At 38.2% G+C, this 19,039-nt stretch overlaps 1 protein-coding gene across 1 annotated transcript; it reads left to right on the top strand.

The window, feature by feature from the left end:
- Nucleotides 1–1,339: 1,339 nt before the first annotated feature.
- LOC149552222 (ABC transporter G family member 39-like) lies at nucleotides 1,340–18,826 on the top strand. Its single transcript, XM_089787739.1, has 24 exons — nucleotides 1,340–1,758; nucleotides 1,844–1,964; nucleotides 2,455–2,543; nucleotides 2,649–2,733; nucleotides 2,935–3,094; nucleotides 3,195–3,271; nucleotides 3,379–3,432; nucleotides 3,532–3,622; nucleotides 3,732–4,033; nucleotides 4,406–4,687; nucleotides 4,785–5,101; nucleotides 13,981–14,141; nucleotides 14,266–14,369; nucleotides 14,516–14,675; nucleotides 14,787–14,912; nucleotides 15,572–15,747; nucleotides 15,857–16,180; nucleotides 16,293–16,583; nucleotides 16,749–16,832; nucleotides 16,953–17,086; nucleotides 17,207–17,434; nucleotides 17,624–17,795; nucleotides 17,891–18,145; nucleotides 18,275–18,826. Exons 1-24 carry the CDS (start codon nucleotides 1,424–1,426, stop codon nucleotides 18,539–18,541), a joined length of 4,395 nt encoding a protein of 1,464 aa, XP_089643865.1. The 5' UTR covers nucleotides 1,340–1,423; the 3' UTR covers nucleotides 18,542–18,826.
- The last annotated feature ends 213 nt before the right edge of the window (nucleotides 18,827–19,039 follow it).

The raw sequence follows: 19,039 nt of genomic DNA, 5'->3' as shown, positions 1-19,039 counted from the left end.
TTTTTGCAATACAAATTTAGACATGGAAAAGCTTGGTTTGGTTTTATTTTTAATTTATGACTCTATTATAATTGATTTTTGTTTAGACTACACATTTTTACTCTTAAATATTATTTTAGCTTCAACTCTTTACTAATCTTTCTTGGGATGTATACCATTTTTCCTAAAGATAAATAAACTACCTAAGTATATATTCAAACCAATTGATAAACATATTCTATTGTTAATAAGAAACACTACTATTGTAATTGAAATTCTTTTAAAGAAAAACATATAAATATATAAGAAGACAAATACCTATCATATTTGACAATTTTAACATATATTAATTATATAATTACATTGTAAGTGTGATATCTAATCAAATTTGACTACAATTTCAATCAAATTTTACAAAAATAACATCTTAACATAAATCATTTAAAAAACAATAAGTACAATTTACAATAAAAACTGATCTCTATAACAATTGTTCTTATATATACTTTTTATCAAAACCAACAAAACTAAGATATATCCAAAAAAAAACTTTTAAAATAAGCACGCTAACGACATTAACAATCTGAATCTTGCAACCATTTTACTCTAGGGCATTAGACCCCTATTCATGTTCTGATTAAGCGCCACAGTTCATGTTAACTACGTGGTTTGAATGAAATTTCTGACCTCTAATCAAATTTGGCTACATATTTTCCAGCACAAGTACAAATTGCAGTATACCATAAGACACAACTTTGAACGTTGACCGGTGGAAACAAAATTAAATAACATATATATTGATTACGTGGTTTATATGTAATTTGTGGTTGAACACGCAATTGCAATCAACAGTTAGGGGGATTCACTTTCCCAATATTTATTCATTTCAAACTTTTCATAGACGGATTCGATTTCCAATAGTTTGAAGAATCCGATACAAGTCAATTCTTCAAAAAGCAATATTCTCATGATCAATGATTGAAATCGATAAAAGGGTCTAAACTTGGAATCTGAATCTGAACTCTATCATGGCCTCACCGCTGACGTAATACGTATCTGCAGGTTCAGATAACTGAATGATTTTGAATTTCAACTACGTAATACAGGGCAACGTGCGTCTTAGAAAACAGAAGAGAGGTTGCTGATTGCTGAGGCGTCTTGATCTTTTTCTGACATTTCAGCATTCCCACAGTGCCTCCTCATGCTGCATCGAATTGGAGGGAAACAAAGCATGCTTTAAACTTTCACTATATTTCTCTGGTGGCCGTGACAAAATTAGCTACTACTCGCACTTTGCGTCATTCCTGACATTTTGCCTTCAAAGTTGAAAGCTAAATGCATCAGCGTCAGCGATGAGAAAATCCCAGTTGGCTTGGCCTATAAGTATGTGTCTGGGGAGGGAAGAAGGGAGAAAAATTAAAGTTTCCATCTTGTGTGGAAGAAGATGGCCGTTTCACTGGGTTTGGAAGGATCTCTGGACCAAACATGGACGAGTGAAGACAATGCTCTGTCCAGATCATTCAGTAACCGCAGAAGCAGTGGCGTGGAGAATGATGAAGAAGCTCTCAAATGGGCTGCTCTTGAAGAACTCCCTACTTATGACCGCCTCAGGAAGTCTGTTCTCAGTGAAGTTGCTGCAACTGGGAGTTTCAAATACGAGAATGTTGATGTCACAAAGCTCTCTAGTGAAACGCGGAGGAAGTTTATTCAGAGAGTTCTGCAGGTTGCTGAAGTCGACAACGAGCGGTTTCTTTCCAAATTCAGGAAAAGACTAGAGAGGTAAAAAGAAAAACTCAATTTTTTATCCAGTGGTGATTTTCAAAACAAAGCAGGGTGCTGATAATGAAAATGGGCGTAATTATAGAGTGGGGATTGAGTTGCCAACTATAGAAGTTCGGTTCGATCACTTGACTGTCGATGCAGATGTACATGTTGGAAGCAGAGCTGTTCCTAATCTTGTCAATTTTACTGCAAACTTGGTCGAGGTAAATTGCAAGCCTCTTCCAGTTTCTTGATGGTATTCCGATAAAAGAAAGAACGGACCATGGATATTTCATATTTACAGCTTGAGCGCTCATTTACCTCTTAAAATAGTGTTTTGGTGAAGAAAATCCACTCCTAAAAATAAATAAGACAAAAAATGACCATATTGATAAGCTGCTGATTTTATTTTACAAATTTAAGAATTGGAAGATATATATGAGAAACTGTGAAAACTGACAAACAAGGAGAAAATAGCAGATGGAGGAAATGGGCTGTGATAGTTTTTATGAATATATTGTGGTAGTTCAAAATGAAAATGCTTTCTATTTGAAGGCGAGCTAGAAGAGTCACAATTAAACCAGCATAAACATTACTCTTTTAGCAATCGTACCAAATGTAGCTATCTTGAATTTTAAATTTAACTTCACAATATTAAAATTGAATTTGAGGGGCTTTCAATTTGAGCGCATTCTAAGAAATGTTGTTGCACAGGGGTTTCTCAACTCCCTGCACATATTGCGGTCAAAGAGGACAACTCTTAATATCCTTCATGACGTAAGTGGCATCATTAAGCCTTCACGGTAAGTCTGTTCTACCGTATCTGAATATGAAGATGTCCAAAATATGTAAATGGAGAACTGCGGGCTTATCTGGTCTTATAATTAACCTTTCATTGAACTATTCAGGATGATGCTTCTTCTTGGTCCACCTGGAGCTGGGAAGACTTCGTTACTAACAGCTTTGGCTGGAGAACCTGACCGCAATCTCAGGGTAGGTTGAAGTTCAATATATTTTATACTACCCAGAGACAGTATTTGTTGTTTAGAGAAGCCGAGCTTGTTCACGTCTGTTGAAATGTTAGGATACATTTGTTCTCACTGTTCTCATTGTTCACGTCTGTTGAAATCTTATTGATTACAACAAATTATATCTTATAGTATGTTTGTCATTTGATTACTTGCCTTTTCACAGATTTCCGGAAATGTGACCTACAATGGACAATTATTGAGAGAATTTGTGCCACAAAGAACTTCCGCTTACATTAGCCAGCAAGACTTGCACTATGCGGAAATGACTGTAAGGGAAACACTGGATTTCTCTGGCCAATGTCAAGGTGTTGGGTCAAGATATGGTGAGTTTTTTGGTGTATGCATTATTGATACTGATAATGATACTGCAATATTTACTCAATTTTGTGATCATACTGATACTGATATTTGTGTTGCTTACAGACCTGTTGCAAGAAATTTTAAAACGTGAGAAGCAAGCAGGTATTAAACCGGATCCAGATGTTGACGTCTATTTGAAGGTAAGTACTTCATCCAAAGGACGGTTTTCTATTAAAAATTCTTCAATGAAATTTTTTCTTTATGATTTCTGCCACCTATTCCTCACTGAGCTGCACCATGTTCACAGGAAACAGCAATTGAAGGCCAGAAGACCACTCTTATCACAGACTATGTGTTGAAGGTTGGTTTTCAGAAATTCAGAACTTTTAGGTGCAAATTCTTCATAGACTTTGAATATTGAGGTTATTCACCTAAATTACTGCGTCCTGGTGTGCTCTAGGTTCTGGGACTGGACATTTGTGCTGATATAAAAATAGGAAATCAAATGCTCCGTGGAGTCTCTGGAGGTCAAAAGAAAAGAGTCACAACAGGTGTGATATCCAAGATAAGTTCTTTGATGGTAAAGTTGAAGCAATTTAATTTGAATTCGTATTAATGAAATATATAAAAATTGTGATTGTTATTGAATATTTCTTGCAGGGGAAATGCTAGTTGGTCATCCAAAAGCTCTTTTTATGGATGAAATTTCTACAGGATTGGACAGTGCTACAACTTTTCAAATAATCAAGTGTCTGCGGCAAATTGTCCACGTCCTTGATGGCACAATGTTGATAGCTCTTCTGCAACCTGCTCCTGAGACATACGAACTATTTGATGACATTCTTTTATTGTCTGAAGGACAAATTGTGTATCAAGGACCTCGGGAGCATGTGCTGGAATTTTTTGAGTCCATGGGTTTCAAGTGCCCAGATAGAAAAGGAGTTGCAGATTTCTTGCAGGAAGTAGGTTTTCTAATCAATAATGTAGGACTTGGTGATATTTAGGTGGCAACTTCCAAGCATAAATATTTACATAATTTGCACACATGATATGGTACTTGTATGTCGATTGATTGGCAAGTTCAAATTTGCTACTAACCTTGATCACGAGATCAGAATCCAGTAGCACAAAACTGGAACATAATATGGATAGCTATATCCTTGTGGAATTTCAAGTGGGGTTTCCTAGTAGCCTTACCCACCTTCCCATTATTCCAGCTAGAGTAGACCTTGTACTTCATTCTCAATACTGCAGCTTTTACCCTTTTAGATAAGTTTTCTATTATATGTCAATTATTAAATCTGTTTTTGTGTTTAACTGCTTGAATTTGACAGGTGACCTCAAGAAAGGACCAAGAGCAATATTGGATGGATAGAAGTCAGCCATATCAATACATACCTGCCAAGGAATTTGCAGAAGCTTTTCACTCATTTCATGTAGGCAAGTGTCTCGCAGAAGAGTTATCACATTCATATGACAAAACAATGAACCATACTGCAGCTCTTACATCTACCAGATATGGTGTTAGTAGAATGAACATGCTCAAAGCATGCTTCTCTCGAGAAGTACTGCTCATGAAGAGAAACTCTTTTGTCTACATATTTAAAGCAGGACAGGTGAGTCACTTGGATCCCAAATTTGGAGAGCTCAAGCATTCCTTTTATTTATCTTATCAGAGAAAGAGGAATGAATCCTGACAAATATGTAATGCAGATTGCAGTTATCGGGGCAATCACAATGACGCTATTTTTGCGCACAGAAATGCACCAGCAGAACATTACAGATGGAAATCTATATATGGGAGCTATGTTCTTCAGTCTAGTCCATATGATGTTTAATGGATTTCCAGAAATGTCGATGACAGTTGGCCGCCTTCCAGTTTTCTACAAGCAAAGAGACCTCCTATTCTATCCAACTTGGGCTTATGCATTACCAGCATGGATAGTGAAGATCCCACTATCTTTTCTAGAAGCATTGATTTGGATTTCTGTTACATACTATGTTATTGGCTTTGCACCAGAAGCTGAGAGGTAACTCTAAAACTCTGTATCTTTTCTCATATGCAATCTTGGATGCATAAAAGTCATTCTGATCCACTCACAAGAGGTTTAATAGTTCTTTGTGAATAATACTGTTTCATAGATGTGAGAGAAATAATAAGAAATATAATGATTTTAATCTTAACTATTATACATCACTTTTCGAGAAAAGAGGGGTAAAAATTTATTAAGACAGAAAGGAATACAACAAGGAGAGCTCAACAAGGAGCTCGATCCTGAGCAACAAGATCATCAAATTATTGCACCATTTCAAAGGACAGTTGCCTCCTATCCCTAATATTCCAACCCGGATCATGACCAGAAGCCCATTTGGCTAAACAATCAGCAACTTTGTTCCATTCACGAGGAATATACGTGAACTGAATGAATTGAAAAGAGGTAGAGAAGAGAATAATCTGCTTAACAACAGTGGCCAGCTGCCAAGTAACATCCTCAAGCTCTTGCGAAGAAAGCATGTTCACCACCACCTGGGAATCTGACTCACAGATAATCTTACTCCATCCCCACAAGCAACACTGTTCCACAGCATATAAAATAGCCTGAGCTTCCATGAGATTGTTAGTGTAATCACCCTTATGAACTGAGAAGAAAATTTAACATCCCCAGAACTACAACGAGCCACTCCCCCAATACTAGCAAGGCCAAGATTCCCACAGGAAGAACCATCAGTGTTAATTTTAAGAACTCCAGAGGGAGGAAGAGTCCAATGCCCATCCCGGTTAACCCGACCCTTCCTCTGATGCTGAAGTTGCCTGGACACAGAAGGAAACCTTTGAGCTGCAGCCCCATCCTGAAGATTAAAATTGAAGCGATTACAGATAGCAAGATGAACCGGATCCATACCCCCATCAAGCTCACACTTCACATGAATAGTTTCTTGAAGAGAATGTGATATTTTCCACCAAAGATGCAAACCACCAAGCCGAACATCTTGGAATATGCAACGATTCCTCTCCAACCAGATATGCCAAAGCATGAAAGATGGGCCAACAATCCAAGCAGCATGGAGAGAAGAAGACTTGGAGGGAGCACTGCCCAAGCGGGCCTAGAACTCAGGCAAAGAGGAAGCATGCCTACAAGAGCAACCCCAAGCACTCCACCAAAGGTGCCATATCTGAGTAGAATAAGAGCAATGGAAGAACAGATGGGAGACAGACTCCTCTCCATTACCACACAAAACACAATAAGAGGGGCCCTGAAATCCACGTTTACAAAGATTATCCCAGGTAAGACAATGGTTGTGAGCCACTAGCCACATGAAAAAATTGCACTTGGACCAAGAAACTTTATTCCAAACTTGCTTCTACCAAGGGACCTCAACATCCCCAAATAATTGTCTAGTTATCTCCTGATACCCAACAGAGACATGATATTTACCAGACAAGGTACTGCCCCAAGCCAAAACATCTGGACCAAGCAAAGAGGAACACTCTCTAGAGGCCAGAATTTGAGAAAGCTCCTGACAATCCATGTCTGTACCTCTAGGAGGCCAATCAGAAGAATGCTTCCATCTGTAACCAACAACAGGTCCCAATTGATAAGGAATTTTGTAATGAGCCACTTTATTACATCCAGTGGCAAGAAACGAGTCACAAAGAGACTGAAGATGAGGGTGTATGGATAAAATGGAAGGGAATCCATCCCAAGCATCAGACCAAACCAAAGCCTGAGAACCTCCTTTACATATCCAGAACAGACCCCTCTTCACCAACATCGCACCTGTCTTCAAAGTATGCCAAACCATGGAGCCACGACCTTCAAGAGGAAGTGCAAAAACAGAGCAAGGATCAGCACCATGAAAATATTTATGAGTGATAATACGAGCCCAAAGTTGATGTTGTCTAGAGCACCATCGCCAATAAAGTTTAGTAGCCAAAGCTTGACTACTCAAGAAAGAAAATCGAAGACCAAGACCACCCTCTTTTTTAGGCCTACAAACAGTTGCCCACCTAACCAAGCTCCATTTAGTACTACGCAAATTACCACTCCAAAGGAATTGTCGGGAAAGAGCATCAAACTCCTTGAGAAAGTAAATAGGAGTAGCCTGAACCATGCTTCTATAAGTAGGAAGAGCTTGGATAACAGCTTGAAGAAGAGTAACCCGGGCAGCAATAGAAAGCCATCTATGAGTCCAATGATTTACCTTATCCTGAAGCTTGGTAATCAAATTTTTCCAGAAGAGACGTGGCTGCCTAGAAACAGCAATAGGAATGCCAAGATAAATCAAAGGAAGTGACCCAATCTGAAACCGTAGGATACCAACAATCTTGTGTTGAATAGAATCAGGAGTGTTAAAAAAGTAAATGGAAGATTTGTGCTCATTAACTTTCTGGCTTGAAGCTGCCAAATAAACGTCCAAAGCATGTCGAAAGGCTTCAGCTTCCTTGATCCTAGCAAGACCCGCAAGAGCAAAATCATCAACAAATTGAAGATGGGAAAGAGAAGGTAAGCCATTACCCCACCGCAAGCCTTGAATAGAATTCTGGGACACCTGATACTTAATGAATCTGCCCAAGCCTTCAGCCATGATGATGAATAGATATGGGGAGAGAGGGTCACCCTGGCGGAGGCCTTTAGAAGCACCAAATAGTTGAGAAGGTTAACCATTAATACGAACAGAAAAAGAGGCAGAAGTAACACAACTCATAGTCCAACTCACCCAGCAGAGCTAAATCCAAAAGAAAGAAGAATACTCCTTAGGAAACTCCATTTAACTCTATCGTAGGCCTTAGCCATATCCAGCTTAACAAACATTGCTCTCTCCCTTGAAGTAGCCATAGAGTGAATAGCCTTAGTAGCAATAACCACCCCATCCAAAATTTGTTTGCTAGCAACAAAACCACCTTCTTCTTCTAAGATAATAATGGGAAGCCACCTTTTCATTCTCTTAGTAATAACTTTGTAAACCACATTACATAAGGCAATTGGTCTAAAAAACTCCAATTGATTAGCACCCTCTCTCTTAGGAATAAGAGTCAAGAATGTAGAGTTCAAAGCTCGAAGCATCTGCTTGCTAGCATAGGATTCCTTAACTGCCTCCAACAAATCATGATTAATGATGTCCCAAAATTCTTGAAAGAATTCAACTGGAAAGCCATCAGGACCAGGAGCCTTCCCCTTAGGCATGCCAAAGACCACCTCCTCCAGCTCTTCCAAAGAGATTGGACGCATGAGATAATCATTCATTTCCTGAGTGATAAGGGAAGGAATATAGGACAAAATAATATTTTCTTCATTATTAGCAGGAGGAGAGTCCTCAGAGAAGAGAGTAGAGAAGTACCAAGTAGCCTCCTGGAACAAAGCTGGCAAGGAATTCAGTTGGATACCTTGAGACTTAACCAAAGAAGAGATAGTGCTCTGATTCTGGCGAGATTGCACTATTTTATGGAAAAAGGCAGTGTTTCGATCACCTTCTTGGAGCCAATCAACTCTAGCCTTTTGCTTCCAAAAAATTTCCTCTCGAAGTTCCCATTCTTCTAGAGCTCTAGAAGCAAGGGATTCAGCCTTGCCAAGATCCTCTGAGAAACCTCGATCTCTAATCTCCCTTGTGATGACATCAAGATCTTCTTGAGCAAGCCTCTTCATACAGTAAAGGTTCCCAAAGCATTGCCTATTCCATATTCTGAGCTGCCTTTTAACATATTGAAGCCTTTTAGAAAATGAGAACATTGTAGTACCATATGCAGGAGCACCATCTTTCCACCAAAAGAAAACAAAATCACGAATAGAGGAGTCACGAAGCCACATCAACTGGAACTTAAAAGGAGGATGCTTCGGAACACAAGCCCCTATAGTAGAAAATTTGATTGGCCAATGATCTGAACCCCTCCAATCCAGGATTTCCGAAGAGATAGTAAGGGTGCCACTAACCCAGAAGCAAGAAACAAGAAATCTATCCAGACGTTCTAAGATAGCAGCAACACCAGTCCTGCAATTATTCCAAGTATAGAGACCATTAGAAGGCTTAACATCAGAGAGATGCAAAAGAGATATGTGTTGCCGAAGAAGAGCAGAAGAAGGCCCCAATCTAGCCAAACCACCATGCTTCTCCTCCAGACTTAAAACTGAATTGAAGTCCCCTGCTAACACCCAAGGATGATAAGGGTGACAATTTCTAACATATTGAATATGTTCCCAAAGTTCCTCCTTTCCCGCAAGATCAATAGGTGCATACACATTAGTAACCATGATTACCTCTCCCGAGTCTAGAGCAAAAGCTACCATAGAGAGAGCTGAGCGAGAAGACACCCAACCAAGGGGAGAAATTATTTGAGGATCCCAAAATATAGCTAAACCACTAGCACTGCCTGTTGCCCCAACACATTGGCATTGGCCACAAGACCAAATACTAGAGGCATGTTGGACCATAGACTCCACAGAGAGCTTTGTCTCTTGGATACAAAAAACATTAGGACTATGATCAACCACCAAGTTATGAATAGCCTTTTGTCTAGGGATGCTATTCAACCCCTAACATTCCATGAGAGAATAATCATCATTGGGTAGAATTGGGAAAATGAGAATCCAAAGGTTTCACTGAACTAGACTCAATCAATATATATCCTGTGAGTTTAATCTTCTCTTGGTCTGTTTTGCACCCACTCCTTAGAGGGGGAGTAAAAGAAACCCACTTAAAGGGTCGAGGCATCAACCCCAAGGGGAGAGGAGATCCCTTGCCCTTACCTGATGGTAGCACATCCTTAACCAAGTCAGCCAGAACAACATCATTATCCTCCAACACCGCAGGAGTCACCAGAGCCTCTGTCACAGGAGCTATAGGGACCTCATAGTTCTGGTATACTACAACTTGAGATGCCCCACAAGCGTCATTAGGAACAGATCCCTCATCTGGGCAAACTGGATCAGAAGAGATAGGAGGAGGAATACCCTCCTCTAGAACCATACTATCCAGCACCTCAAAGCGATTAAAACCTGAATCAGATAATCTTTCTTTCAAAGGCCTCTTTTAACCACGTCCCTTAGCTCGTGGGCGAACAGGGGTAAATCCATCCTTATCCTGCATTTGAGCCTTACCCTTACCTATAGCATCTTGAGGATTCATCCCCTTGGTAGTATTAGCCATCTGAGATTGTCCTTTCCCTATAGTATCTGCCAAACCACCAGCATTGCCAGCTGTAGAACCATCCACTCCTTTGGAAGTCAAGTTACGGGGGCACTGACGCTGTAAATGACCATACTCATGACAAATCCGACAGCAAAAAGGGAGGGATTCATAATGTAACTGCTGCACCCAAGAAGAAGCCCCAAGACAAATTTCCAAAGAATCTGGTAATGGGTTATTCAAATTAATTTCAACACAAATTCTAGCATAAGAAATAACCTTTTTATCAAGGGATTGATGTGCGATCGCAGTCGGCTTCCCCAACAAAGCAGCAATTTGTTGAAGGATGTCTTCACGCCAAAATTCCAAGGGAAGGCGAGGCAAGTGAACCCAAACTGGCACTGTTGAAGGGAGATCCTCAGCAGAATTAAATCCTGAATGCTAGGGTTTGACAAATAACCCCACATGGTTGTAGAAATAAGGGCCTCTTTCAAAAATATGATCACGATCAAACATGCAAGAGAATACAAAAAAAAAAAAACTATTCCCTGCCAACATAATCTCCATATCGCCTTCCACCTGCCATGAGCGGCGGATCCATGCCTCAAGAGCGGATAGGGAAATCCGAATTCCAAGAAATTTGCATATCAAAGCATGCTTGGTCCAATATTCAATGTCCTCCATTACAACCGTTGGAGGAATAACCAGAACAGGGCGATCATGGCTACGAGGAAAACAACCATTAACTTTTTTCAACTTGGAGCTCTCCCCTGAATAAAACGATTCAGATTGCATTGCATGCATAGTTGGAAAAATACATCACTTGCTGTATTTATAATACTGTATTGAAGTAATTCTTTTCAACACCAACATTCCATCTATGGTCAAGAGATGGACAGAATAATTAGTTCTCCAAATTACTTTACCTAAACAATACTAAGCTCGGGCCTCCTTAATTTAAACAAAGCACTTAGTAATGATCTTCATGATAATTTCAAGAACACAAAAATTGGTTTGCTGTTGTAGCAGATAATTTGGAAGCTCACAATGTATTATTTGCAGCTCAATTCTACCTCTTATTTACCAAGTTCAATGATCCTTACTTAGTTGTTAGAAGTTGAGTTTAGAAAATGTTACACATTGAAAAAAATAGATTCATGCTGTGCAGCTCATGCTTATGATGCTCTGTACTCTGCTAGCTAGTCAAATTTGTATCCCCCACAACAGCCGGTTTTGGATTTTGTAAATATTTTATTTTAATTTCCTTTTAGTTATGCAATTAGAAACATGTCAGATGAGCAAAGAGATTTTTTTAACTTTGAATTCTATATAGAAGTGCGCACAAACATGGATCGATTTGTTAGGCAGAGGTAAAATCAATCTTGACACTTAATAGTTTCTTCCTACAAATCACCATCTACTAAATCTTATCAATACATATTTGGGGGTTGAACTTTGAAGTGTCCTAGTTTTTCTCATTCCAATGTTTCTTCCATGCAGACGGCAACCAGCATTTCAATACAAGCTCATTTTATTCAGTTGTCTGCGATCATTTTGATGTTATTTGAGAAAACAATTTTACTTTTTCCCCCAAAAATTAACTTGTTGAAACCCATCAGCTAAAAGATCTTTGTTCCACAAACTGGGAAGGTAGATAAGTGTTTATTTTTATTAATTACAAAACCCTCAACAAACCACTACAAGAACTATTCACTCCATCAAATTGATTGTCTCCTTGAACAACAATAGACAAAAGACTCCACAAAGATTGTTTGTGTTGTTATGTCGTCGAATTCGCGCACAGCATGCCGATGTATGATAAACATCTTACAAAGCTAACCATGTTGATGATATTTCAGTTATAGTGCTAGCTCAAAAGATCATATTACATGTTCAAGAAGCCATCCTTAAATTTCTTTACGGCATAAAAATGGGTGTGGGGAGTATTGAGTGGGTATTGGAAGGGAGTGACAAAAGAAGAGTTTGGAACAATATTTTTTGAAACTAGGAGGATTCTTTAGTATGTCACAAATGCATGTGCTGTGATTCAGTTTCACTGAGTGAAGCCTGCATTCAAGAAGTGAGCCACCAAAGGTAGAAGACCTCTACGATCACTACTCAACATCTTTGCTTACTAAGATATTATATGATAGAGGAATTAGTCATGTTGTTTGTATACAAATAAACCAGTGGTCATCAACCTGTTAACCCTCTTGGACTATGCCCTTTAAGATGAGATGTTGTTAAATCTTCACTAATTTTGTCCATGAATTGATACTGCTTAAATAGGCATATTCCTTTGTCTATGGGGAACATTTAAAGCAGACAACCTTTAAAAATCATTAGTCCCACATATTTTGGCTGATTAGGAGTATAAGCACCTTCAATCATGTAAGGGAATGGACTCACATCATGTAAGTCTCAACATCAGGGACCAACACTTGTTGAAAATGACCAAGACACATCAAGGGATCATGTGGGTTTTCTTGGCAACTATGGACAAGGCGTTTATATCAGAGTGGAGCAACAAAACTTTATTAGAGTTTTTTTTTATATAGTTGGATCTAGAGGGTTTGAGAAGAAAGCACTCATAGTCATGATGAGGCTTGGAGAATTCAACAGATATAGTTACTAGTGTCCGCCCATGGTATAGGACCCTGGAGCCTGTTAGACAACAAACAATTTGCAAATTGCTTGAGGCCAAGCAATTTTTGGGTTGAGAGGACTGTAATGTACCGTGACTTAATTAAGTCAATTAATTAAGTAGTCCTAAAACTTGAATAATATCATAACAACTTATTTACTAAGTTGTCATTTTGGATTCCTGTACAAAAATGTATATTTTTTCTAAAATATACATGTGCGTCTATATATATACAATGACAAATAAGTCCATACATCACTATGCTAATAGTAAAACAGCATAGCAAAATACACCACCATATCTATGTTTCAGTTCAATAGGATATTAATTGCATCATTTAGCCATACATACAACATGATACACTTTCTTGGTCACATGCATCAAACACATTTCCATATGAAGGGGACAATTTGTGAATGAAAGGAACTGTCAAAAGATAAGTGTAGTTATCTAAATTTTTATTCTGTATGGTTTAGAAGATTTATAACCAAGCCAGATCAAAAGTAGAGATTGAAATTTTAAGCCTCGGATTCAAAGATATCATAACTTTTTGAAATAAATTCCTCTATAAATCGTCAATTGGGATGTAACCTATTGTCAATTTGGATTTCCTTTATAAGTAAGTTTTCATTTCATTCACAAATGCATAAATGATATATAAATTTTTTTATTGGTCTTTTTAGTGGTCACTTTTATGGTTGGGAGGATCAAATTAGCCGGGGATGAAACCATTGATCCCTTACTTTTTGATGACCCATTCCTTGAAGTGCATTTGATATTATGATCATTGATAAACTACAAAACACTTCCCATTTATCATTATCTTTCAAACTTTATTATTTGATGAACTAGTCATTGTTTTGCAATTTAGTCATTTGTTGTATGACTTTCTTTACAATCATGAAGATAGATTCATGAATGAGTATTTAAACTGGAATATTTTTTTTTGCCTGAACCCACAAACCCAAATCGACAACTTAGATGAAAAATGAAAAGTGAAATAACTACATTTTTTCAATTATCTTATCTAATTAATCTATACGCACAAATATTTATGGAACTTACATCAAAATTATAATAACAATCACAATGACATGCAAATAGCTAAAGGTGGTTCTTAGAGATCCCTTCTTTTGTTTGCAGATTTTTTAGGCAGTTACTTCTCTACTTTATGCTCCATCAAATGGCACTGGGACTTTTCAAGCTCGTAGCATCACTGGGTCGGAATATGATCATATCACAAACATTTGGTTCATTTGCTGTAATTCTTGTGTTTGTTCTTGGAGGATTTGTGATTTCTCGAGGTATACTATACACTTTACAGGATCACAGACGTGCGGTTGTTAAATTGAAGGCAGTGACTTGTAGTAATCTTAGAAATTTTAAACTACAATAGCAATGATTGATTTCATCTTGTTTTTTTAACAGAGAATGTACCCAGTTGGTGGATTTGGGCATATTGGTGCTCCCCATTGTCTTACAGCCAAAATGCCCTTGCTGTAAATGAATTTTTGGCCCCCAGATGGAATAAAGTAAGTAAGAGAATTCCTGGATTAATCATCAAAGGCTAGCAAGCATTGGAAACCAACTTAATTTCATTTGAATTCACGGCATGCAGTCGAAGTAGTAGTACTCATATTTTGTAATTATTCCATCTAAATATTTCACTTGTATGCAGCCCAGTACTAGTACCTCAAACGATACATTGGGGAACACAATAATAGAAGCTCGTGGTTTATTTGCTGAAGCTAAATTTTATTGGATCGGTATAGGAGCACTAATTGGGTTCTGTTTGATGTTTAATATTCTATTTACCTTGGCTTTGACCTACCTCAATCGTAAGTCTGTGATGTTATTTAAAGGTTAAATGCACTATCATTTTTTCAATTATTCTTTATTTTCACGGTGAGATTGGAGATTAATAGAAGTTAGACCCTCTGTATTTACAGCTTATGGAAAATCACAGGGTGTACTATCTGAAAATGAGATTGAAAAGAAACATGCAAACAGAACTGGAGAATGTGGCCATGGAAGGAAACCTATGGCTGTAGATGCATCTGGAAAACATTCCAGAGGTATGTCTGAATCTACTTCTGAAGCATTTTTACCGCTTGTGAATGTCCAAATCCACTCCTCAAAGCTGAACTTATTTGTTTTTACCAAGGACATAAACATGTATGAAGCAAGTTAACCAGTGATTAACCGAGAGATTATTTCAAATCCTTTTGCTGTTTGTGGATGTCCAAATTTACTCCTCAAAGCTGAACTCCAAGTATAGAAACACGAAGTTTAGAACGCTATGTAGTGATAACTTGAGATTTGGTGAGATGTATTTACTGCTTGTGAATGTGGGGGTCTACCACAATAGAAACAATGCCATGTCTCATATAAGGACTGAAATAAGTTTCAATTTGCAATGGTACTGTTTACCATCTATTGTAAATACTGCATTAGAAAATAAGTATTGTCTTGAATGTAAATGTAAATTTTCTCTGTATCTTGAGTAGGACATACAACAACAGAAAATTAGTCAGAGGTTTGAAAGTGTTTTGAACTGCACCCGAAAGTATTCTATTGCTCGAAAAGTAAATTGAAGAGATGAACTGAAAAGATGAGATGCTATAGAGAAAACTTTCTAACATGCTCAAATGAAAAGCTAACGTGCCACATTAATTGAAGTTCCAAAACAAAAAGGCTAGCACTGTTCATTCACAGATTGTAATATTTTTGTCAGGCCATGCATGCTCTCTAGAGAGAAGACAAAGTTTGAACTCTGAGTTCCACTCTTCCCATGATAGAGAGCTCTCTGATTTCCAAGCTTCGGTACCTCACAAGAAAGGAATGGTCCTTCCTTTCCAGCCACTGTCAATGGCTTTTGAAAATATCAATTACTATGTTGACATGCCAGAGGTTGGTGCAGTTAGATATGTTTTCTTTGTGTTATTTATTTGGCAATTGTTTAACATGCTTAGCTTCTCACAAGATAGGAAGTCTGGAGCTAACATCAACTTCTTTTCAGGAAATGAAAAATGAAGGGATGGATCAAAAAAAGTTGCAACTCCTTTCCAACATTAGTGGATCTTTCAGGCCAGGGGTGCTTACGGCCTTGGTTGGAGTTAGTGGAGCTGGAAAAACCACATTGATGGATGTCTTGGCTGGGAGGAAAACGGGAGAAGGAAGTATAAGCATCTCTGGATACCCTAAGAAACAGGAAACATTTGCTCGCATCTCAGGGTACTGTGAACAAAATGACATCCACTCCCCGAATGTCACTGTCTATGAATCACTTATATACTCTGCATGGCTTCGTCTACCACAGGATGTTGATGAGAGAACTAGAATGGTGGGATCTCAAGTTCCTCTATTTACATACAATAATTTGGATAGCCAGTCTTTCGTTTGAATGAAACTAAGTTAGCAGGTACTTTTGGTAATTTTTTTCTCAATGACTACAGATGTTTGTGCAAGAAGTGATGGAACTTGTTGAGCTTACTCCTCTAAGGGATGCTCTAGTTGGGCTTCCTAGGTCGACAGGTCTTTCTACAGAGCAGAGAAAAAGGCTTACCATTGCCGTAGAACTTGTTGCTAACCCTTCCATAATCTTCATGGATGAACCAACTTCGGGATTAGATGCTCGTGCTGCAGCTATAGTAATGCGAACTGTACGCAACACAGTGGATACTGGTCGCACCGTTGTCTGTACCATCCACCAACCCAGCATTGATATCTTTGAATCTTTTGATGAGGTAAATTCAACTATTTTCATAATTCAGACACACCATAAATAACATGTCATATTGGATCCAGTAAACTTCATATTGCTTCCAAAAGGGGAACTGGAGTGCAAATGCCAGAAATAAGGCAGGTCTATTAATGCTAAAGTTTCACTTCTTTGTCTTGCTGAACTGCAGCTGCTACTTCTTAAAAGGGGCGGCCAAGTGATCTATGCAGGACCATTGGGTCAGCATTCTAATAAACTTACTGAATATTTTGAGGTATATTTGGCCTTTTTACTCACTTGGTAGTTTACAGCTACTGATTAATACATCATGCATGCCATAGTCAACATATAGCAGAAAGTTGTAATGTTGCTTGTTTCTTGTGTCATTGATTAGTCTGTGGAAGGTGTATCACCAATTACAAAAGGATACAATCCAGCAACATGGGTGCTGGAAGTTAGCGCCATATCTGTTGAACAAAGTCTTGGCATAGATTTTGCTGATATCTACACAAAATCTTCACTTTATGAGTACGTACTTAATGATTGGCCTTTTTTCGATGAAAAACTATAGTCATACTTATTTCACTTAAGAAATTTGTAGAGAATGGAAACGTTATGCCTTTGCTTAAAGTAATTTTTGTTTGTCAGATGGAATAATCAACTTATTAAAGATTTAAGCACCCCTACTCCAGGCTCAAAGGATTTTAATTTTCCAACACAATATGCACAGCCCTTCCCCGTTCAATGCATGGCATGCCTTTGGAAGCAATATAGGTCATACTGGCGTAATCCACACTATGTTGTTGTGCGCTTTTTCTTCAGCACAATGGTTGCCCTGCTCTTCGGGAGCATCTTTTGGGACCTTGGGACAAAGAGGTTAGACGCTCTTTTAACTGTCACAATAGTCTAGATGCCACAATATGCACTTGCAGCGAGCAGATTTGATTTTTACGTCTTTGCTGTGATTTATCAGAGCTTTTTCTGCAAGACTATAGATAGTTCAACTCAGCTGTCTCCTATCATACTGACAATTTAATTTTTGAACATATTCACTTTGTTTTGCAGAGGTAATCAACAAGATTTATTCAATATTTTGGGAGCAATGTATGGCTCTGCAGTTTATATTGGAGTAACCAATGGAAATAGTGTAATGCCTGTGGTTGATGTGGAACGAACTGTCTTCTACAGAGAAAGAGCGGCTGGAATGTACTCAGCATTTCCTTATGCTTTTGGACAGGTATTTTATATCCTGTGGCTGTCATCTTGGCAAATGATAATCAACCATGCAACCTTGGATTAATCAGATAATCCTTTTGTTATTCATGTATGCAGGTGGCAATTGAGGTTCCTAATGTTCTCATTCAGTCTATAGTTTATGTACTCGTGGTCTATTCCATGATCGCATTTGAGTGGACAGCAGTCAAGTTTTTCTGGTTCCTCTTTTTCATGAATTTTTCTCTTCTTTACTACACCTTCATGGGAATGGCGGCAGTTGCAACTACTCCAAATTTTCATGTTGCGGCAATCATTACATCTGCATTTACTTCTACATGGAACCTCTTTTCTGGCTTCATCATTCCCCGACCTGTAAGGCCATGTTAAAACATTTTGGTTGAGGCAAATTGTATATATTATTTCTCTTCAGATAAACTTGAAAAGGTATGGAGCAAATCATGATGATTAGTAACACATTTAAATCTGTTTTCACTGAACCAGAAAATTCCTGTGTGGTGGAGATGGTACAACTGGGCGACACCCGTTTCCTGGACGCTCTATGGTTTGGTCGCATCACAGCTTGGTGATGTGGATACAGAAATGGAGACATCAGACGGAAAAGTGGCGGTGTCTGAATTCATAAGGAACTATTTTGGGATGAGACATGACTTTCCGGGAGTAGTTGCCTTGGTGATTGTTTGCATCCCTATTGGCCTGGCTATTATATTTGGTCTGGCTATCAAAAAGCTCAATTTCCAGAAAAGATAGGCACTCCATGGGAGCTTTTTAAAAAAAATGTTTGGTCTGCTCTTTAAAATAAGAAGATAGGTGTTCCATGTGTTGGTGTTTGAAAACCATAAGGACCTAATACTAAGGGTAGCTACTTCCTGTATTTAACTGGAAAAATCTTCAGATTTGGACCACTTCAACAGAATCATAGAGATTCTCTATTTTTTTGGCTCTGCAGGACAAGGCGGGTGCACCTTTAAGATGGAATGACTGGATATTTGATACTTTTTTCAAAATTCACTACTTGATATTCTTTTCTTCAAATTTATCCCCTATATCAGAAATGGTCACAATTCTTCTTGGATTTGCAAGTAATTCTTGATTATTGTAGCTAACTATAACTCGTAGAAAACTATAGCAAATAAGTGCTAACCAGTAACTTGTTTATTCATACAGAAAAGTAAAAGTTGATTTGATTTAAATTTATGCTTTGTGCAACCATATGAATTCTTCAATATGCTTCTAAATTGATGATCA

This window comes from Cupressus sempervirens, chromosome 6, assembly GCF_028749045.1.
Source record: "Cupressus sempervirens isolate cs-2001-9-10 chromosome 6, ASM2874904v1, whole genome shotgun sequence".
Classification (NCBI taxonomy): domain Eukaryota; kingdom Viridiplantae; phylum Streptophyta; class Pinopsida; order Cupressales; family Cupressaceae; genus Cupressus; species Cupressus sempervirens.
Note: the sequence above shows the minus strand (reverse complement) of the source record. Positions and strands in the feature narration are given on the sequence as shown.

What these genes read in the sequence shown, in the direction of transcription:
- LOC149552222 (XM_089787739.1), top strand. Translation starts at nt 1,424, where the DNA reads ATGGCCGTTTCACTGGGTTTGGAAGGATCTCTGGACCAAACATGGACG. An exon ending in AACCTGACCGCAATCTCAGG is followed by an intron (nt 2,734 to 2,934) that starts GTAGGTTGAAGT and finishes GCCTTTTCACAG; the next exon opens with ATTTCCGGAAATGTGACCTA. An exon ending in AGGATTTGTGATTTCTCGAG is followed by an intron (nt 14,142 to 14,265) that starts GTATACTATACA and finishes TTTTTTTAACAG; the next exon opens with AGAATGTACCCAGTTGGTGG.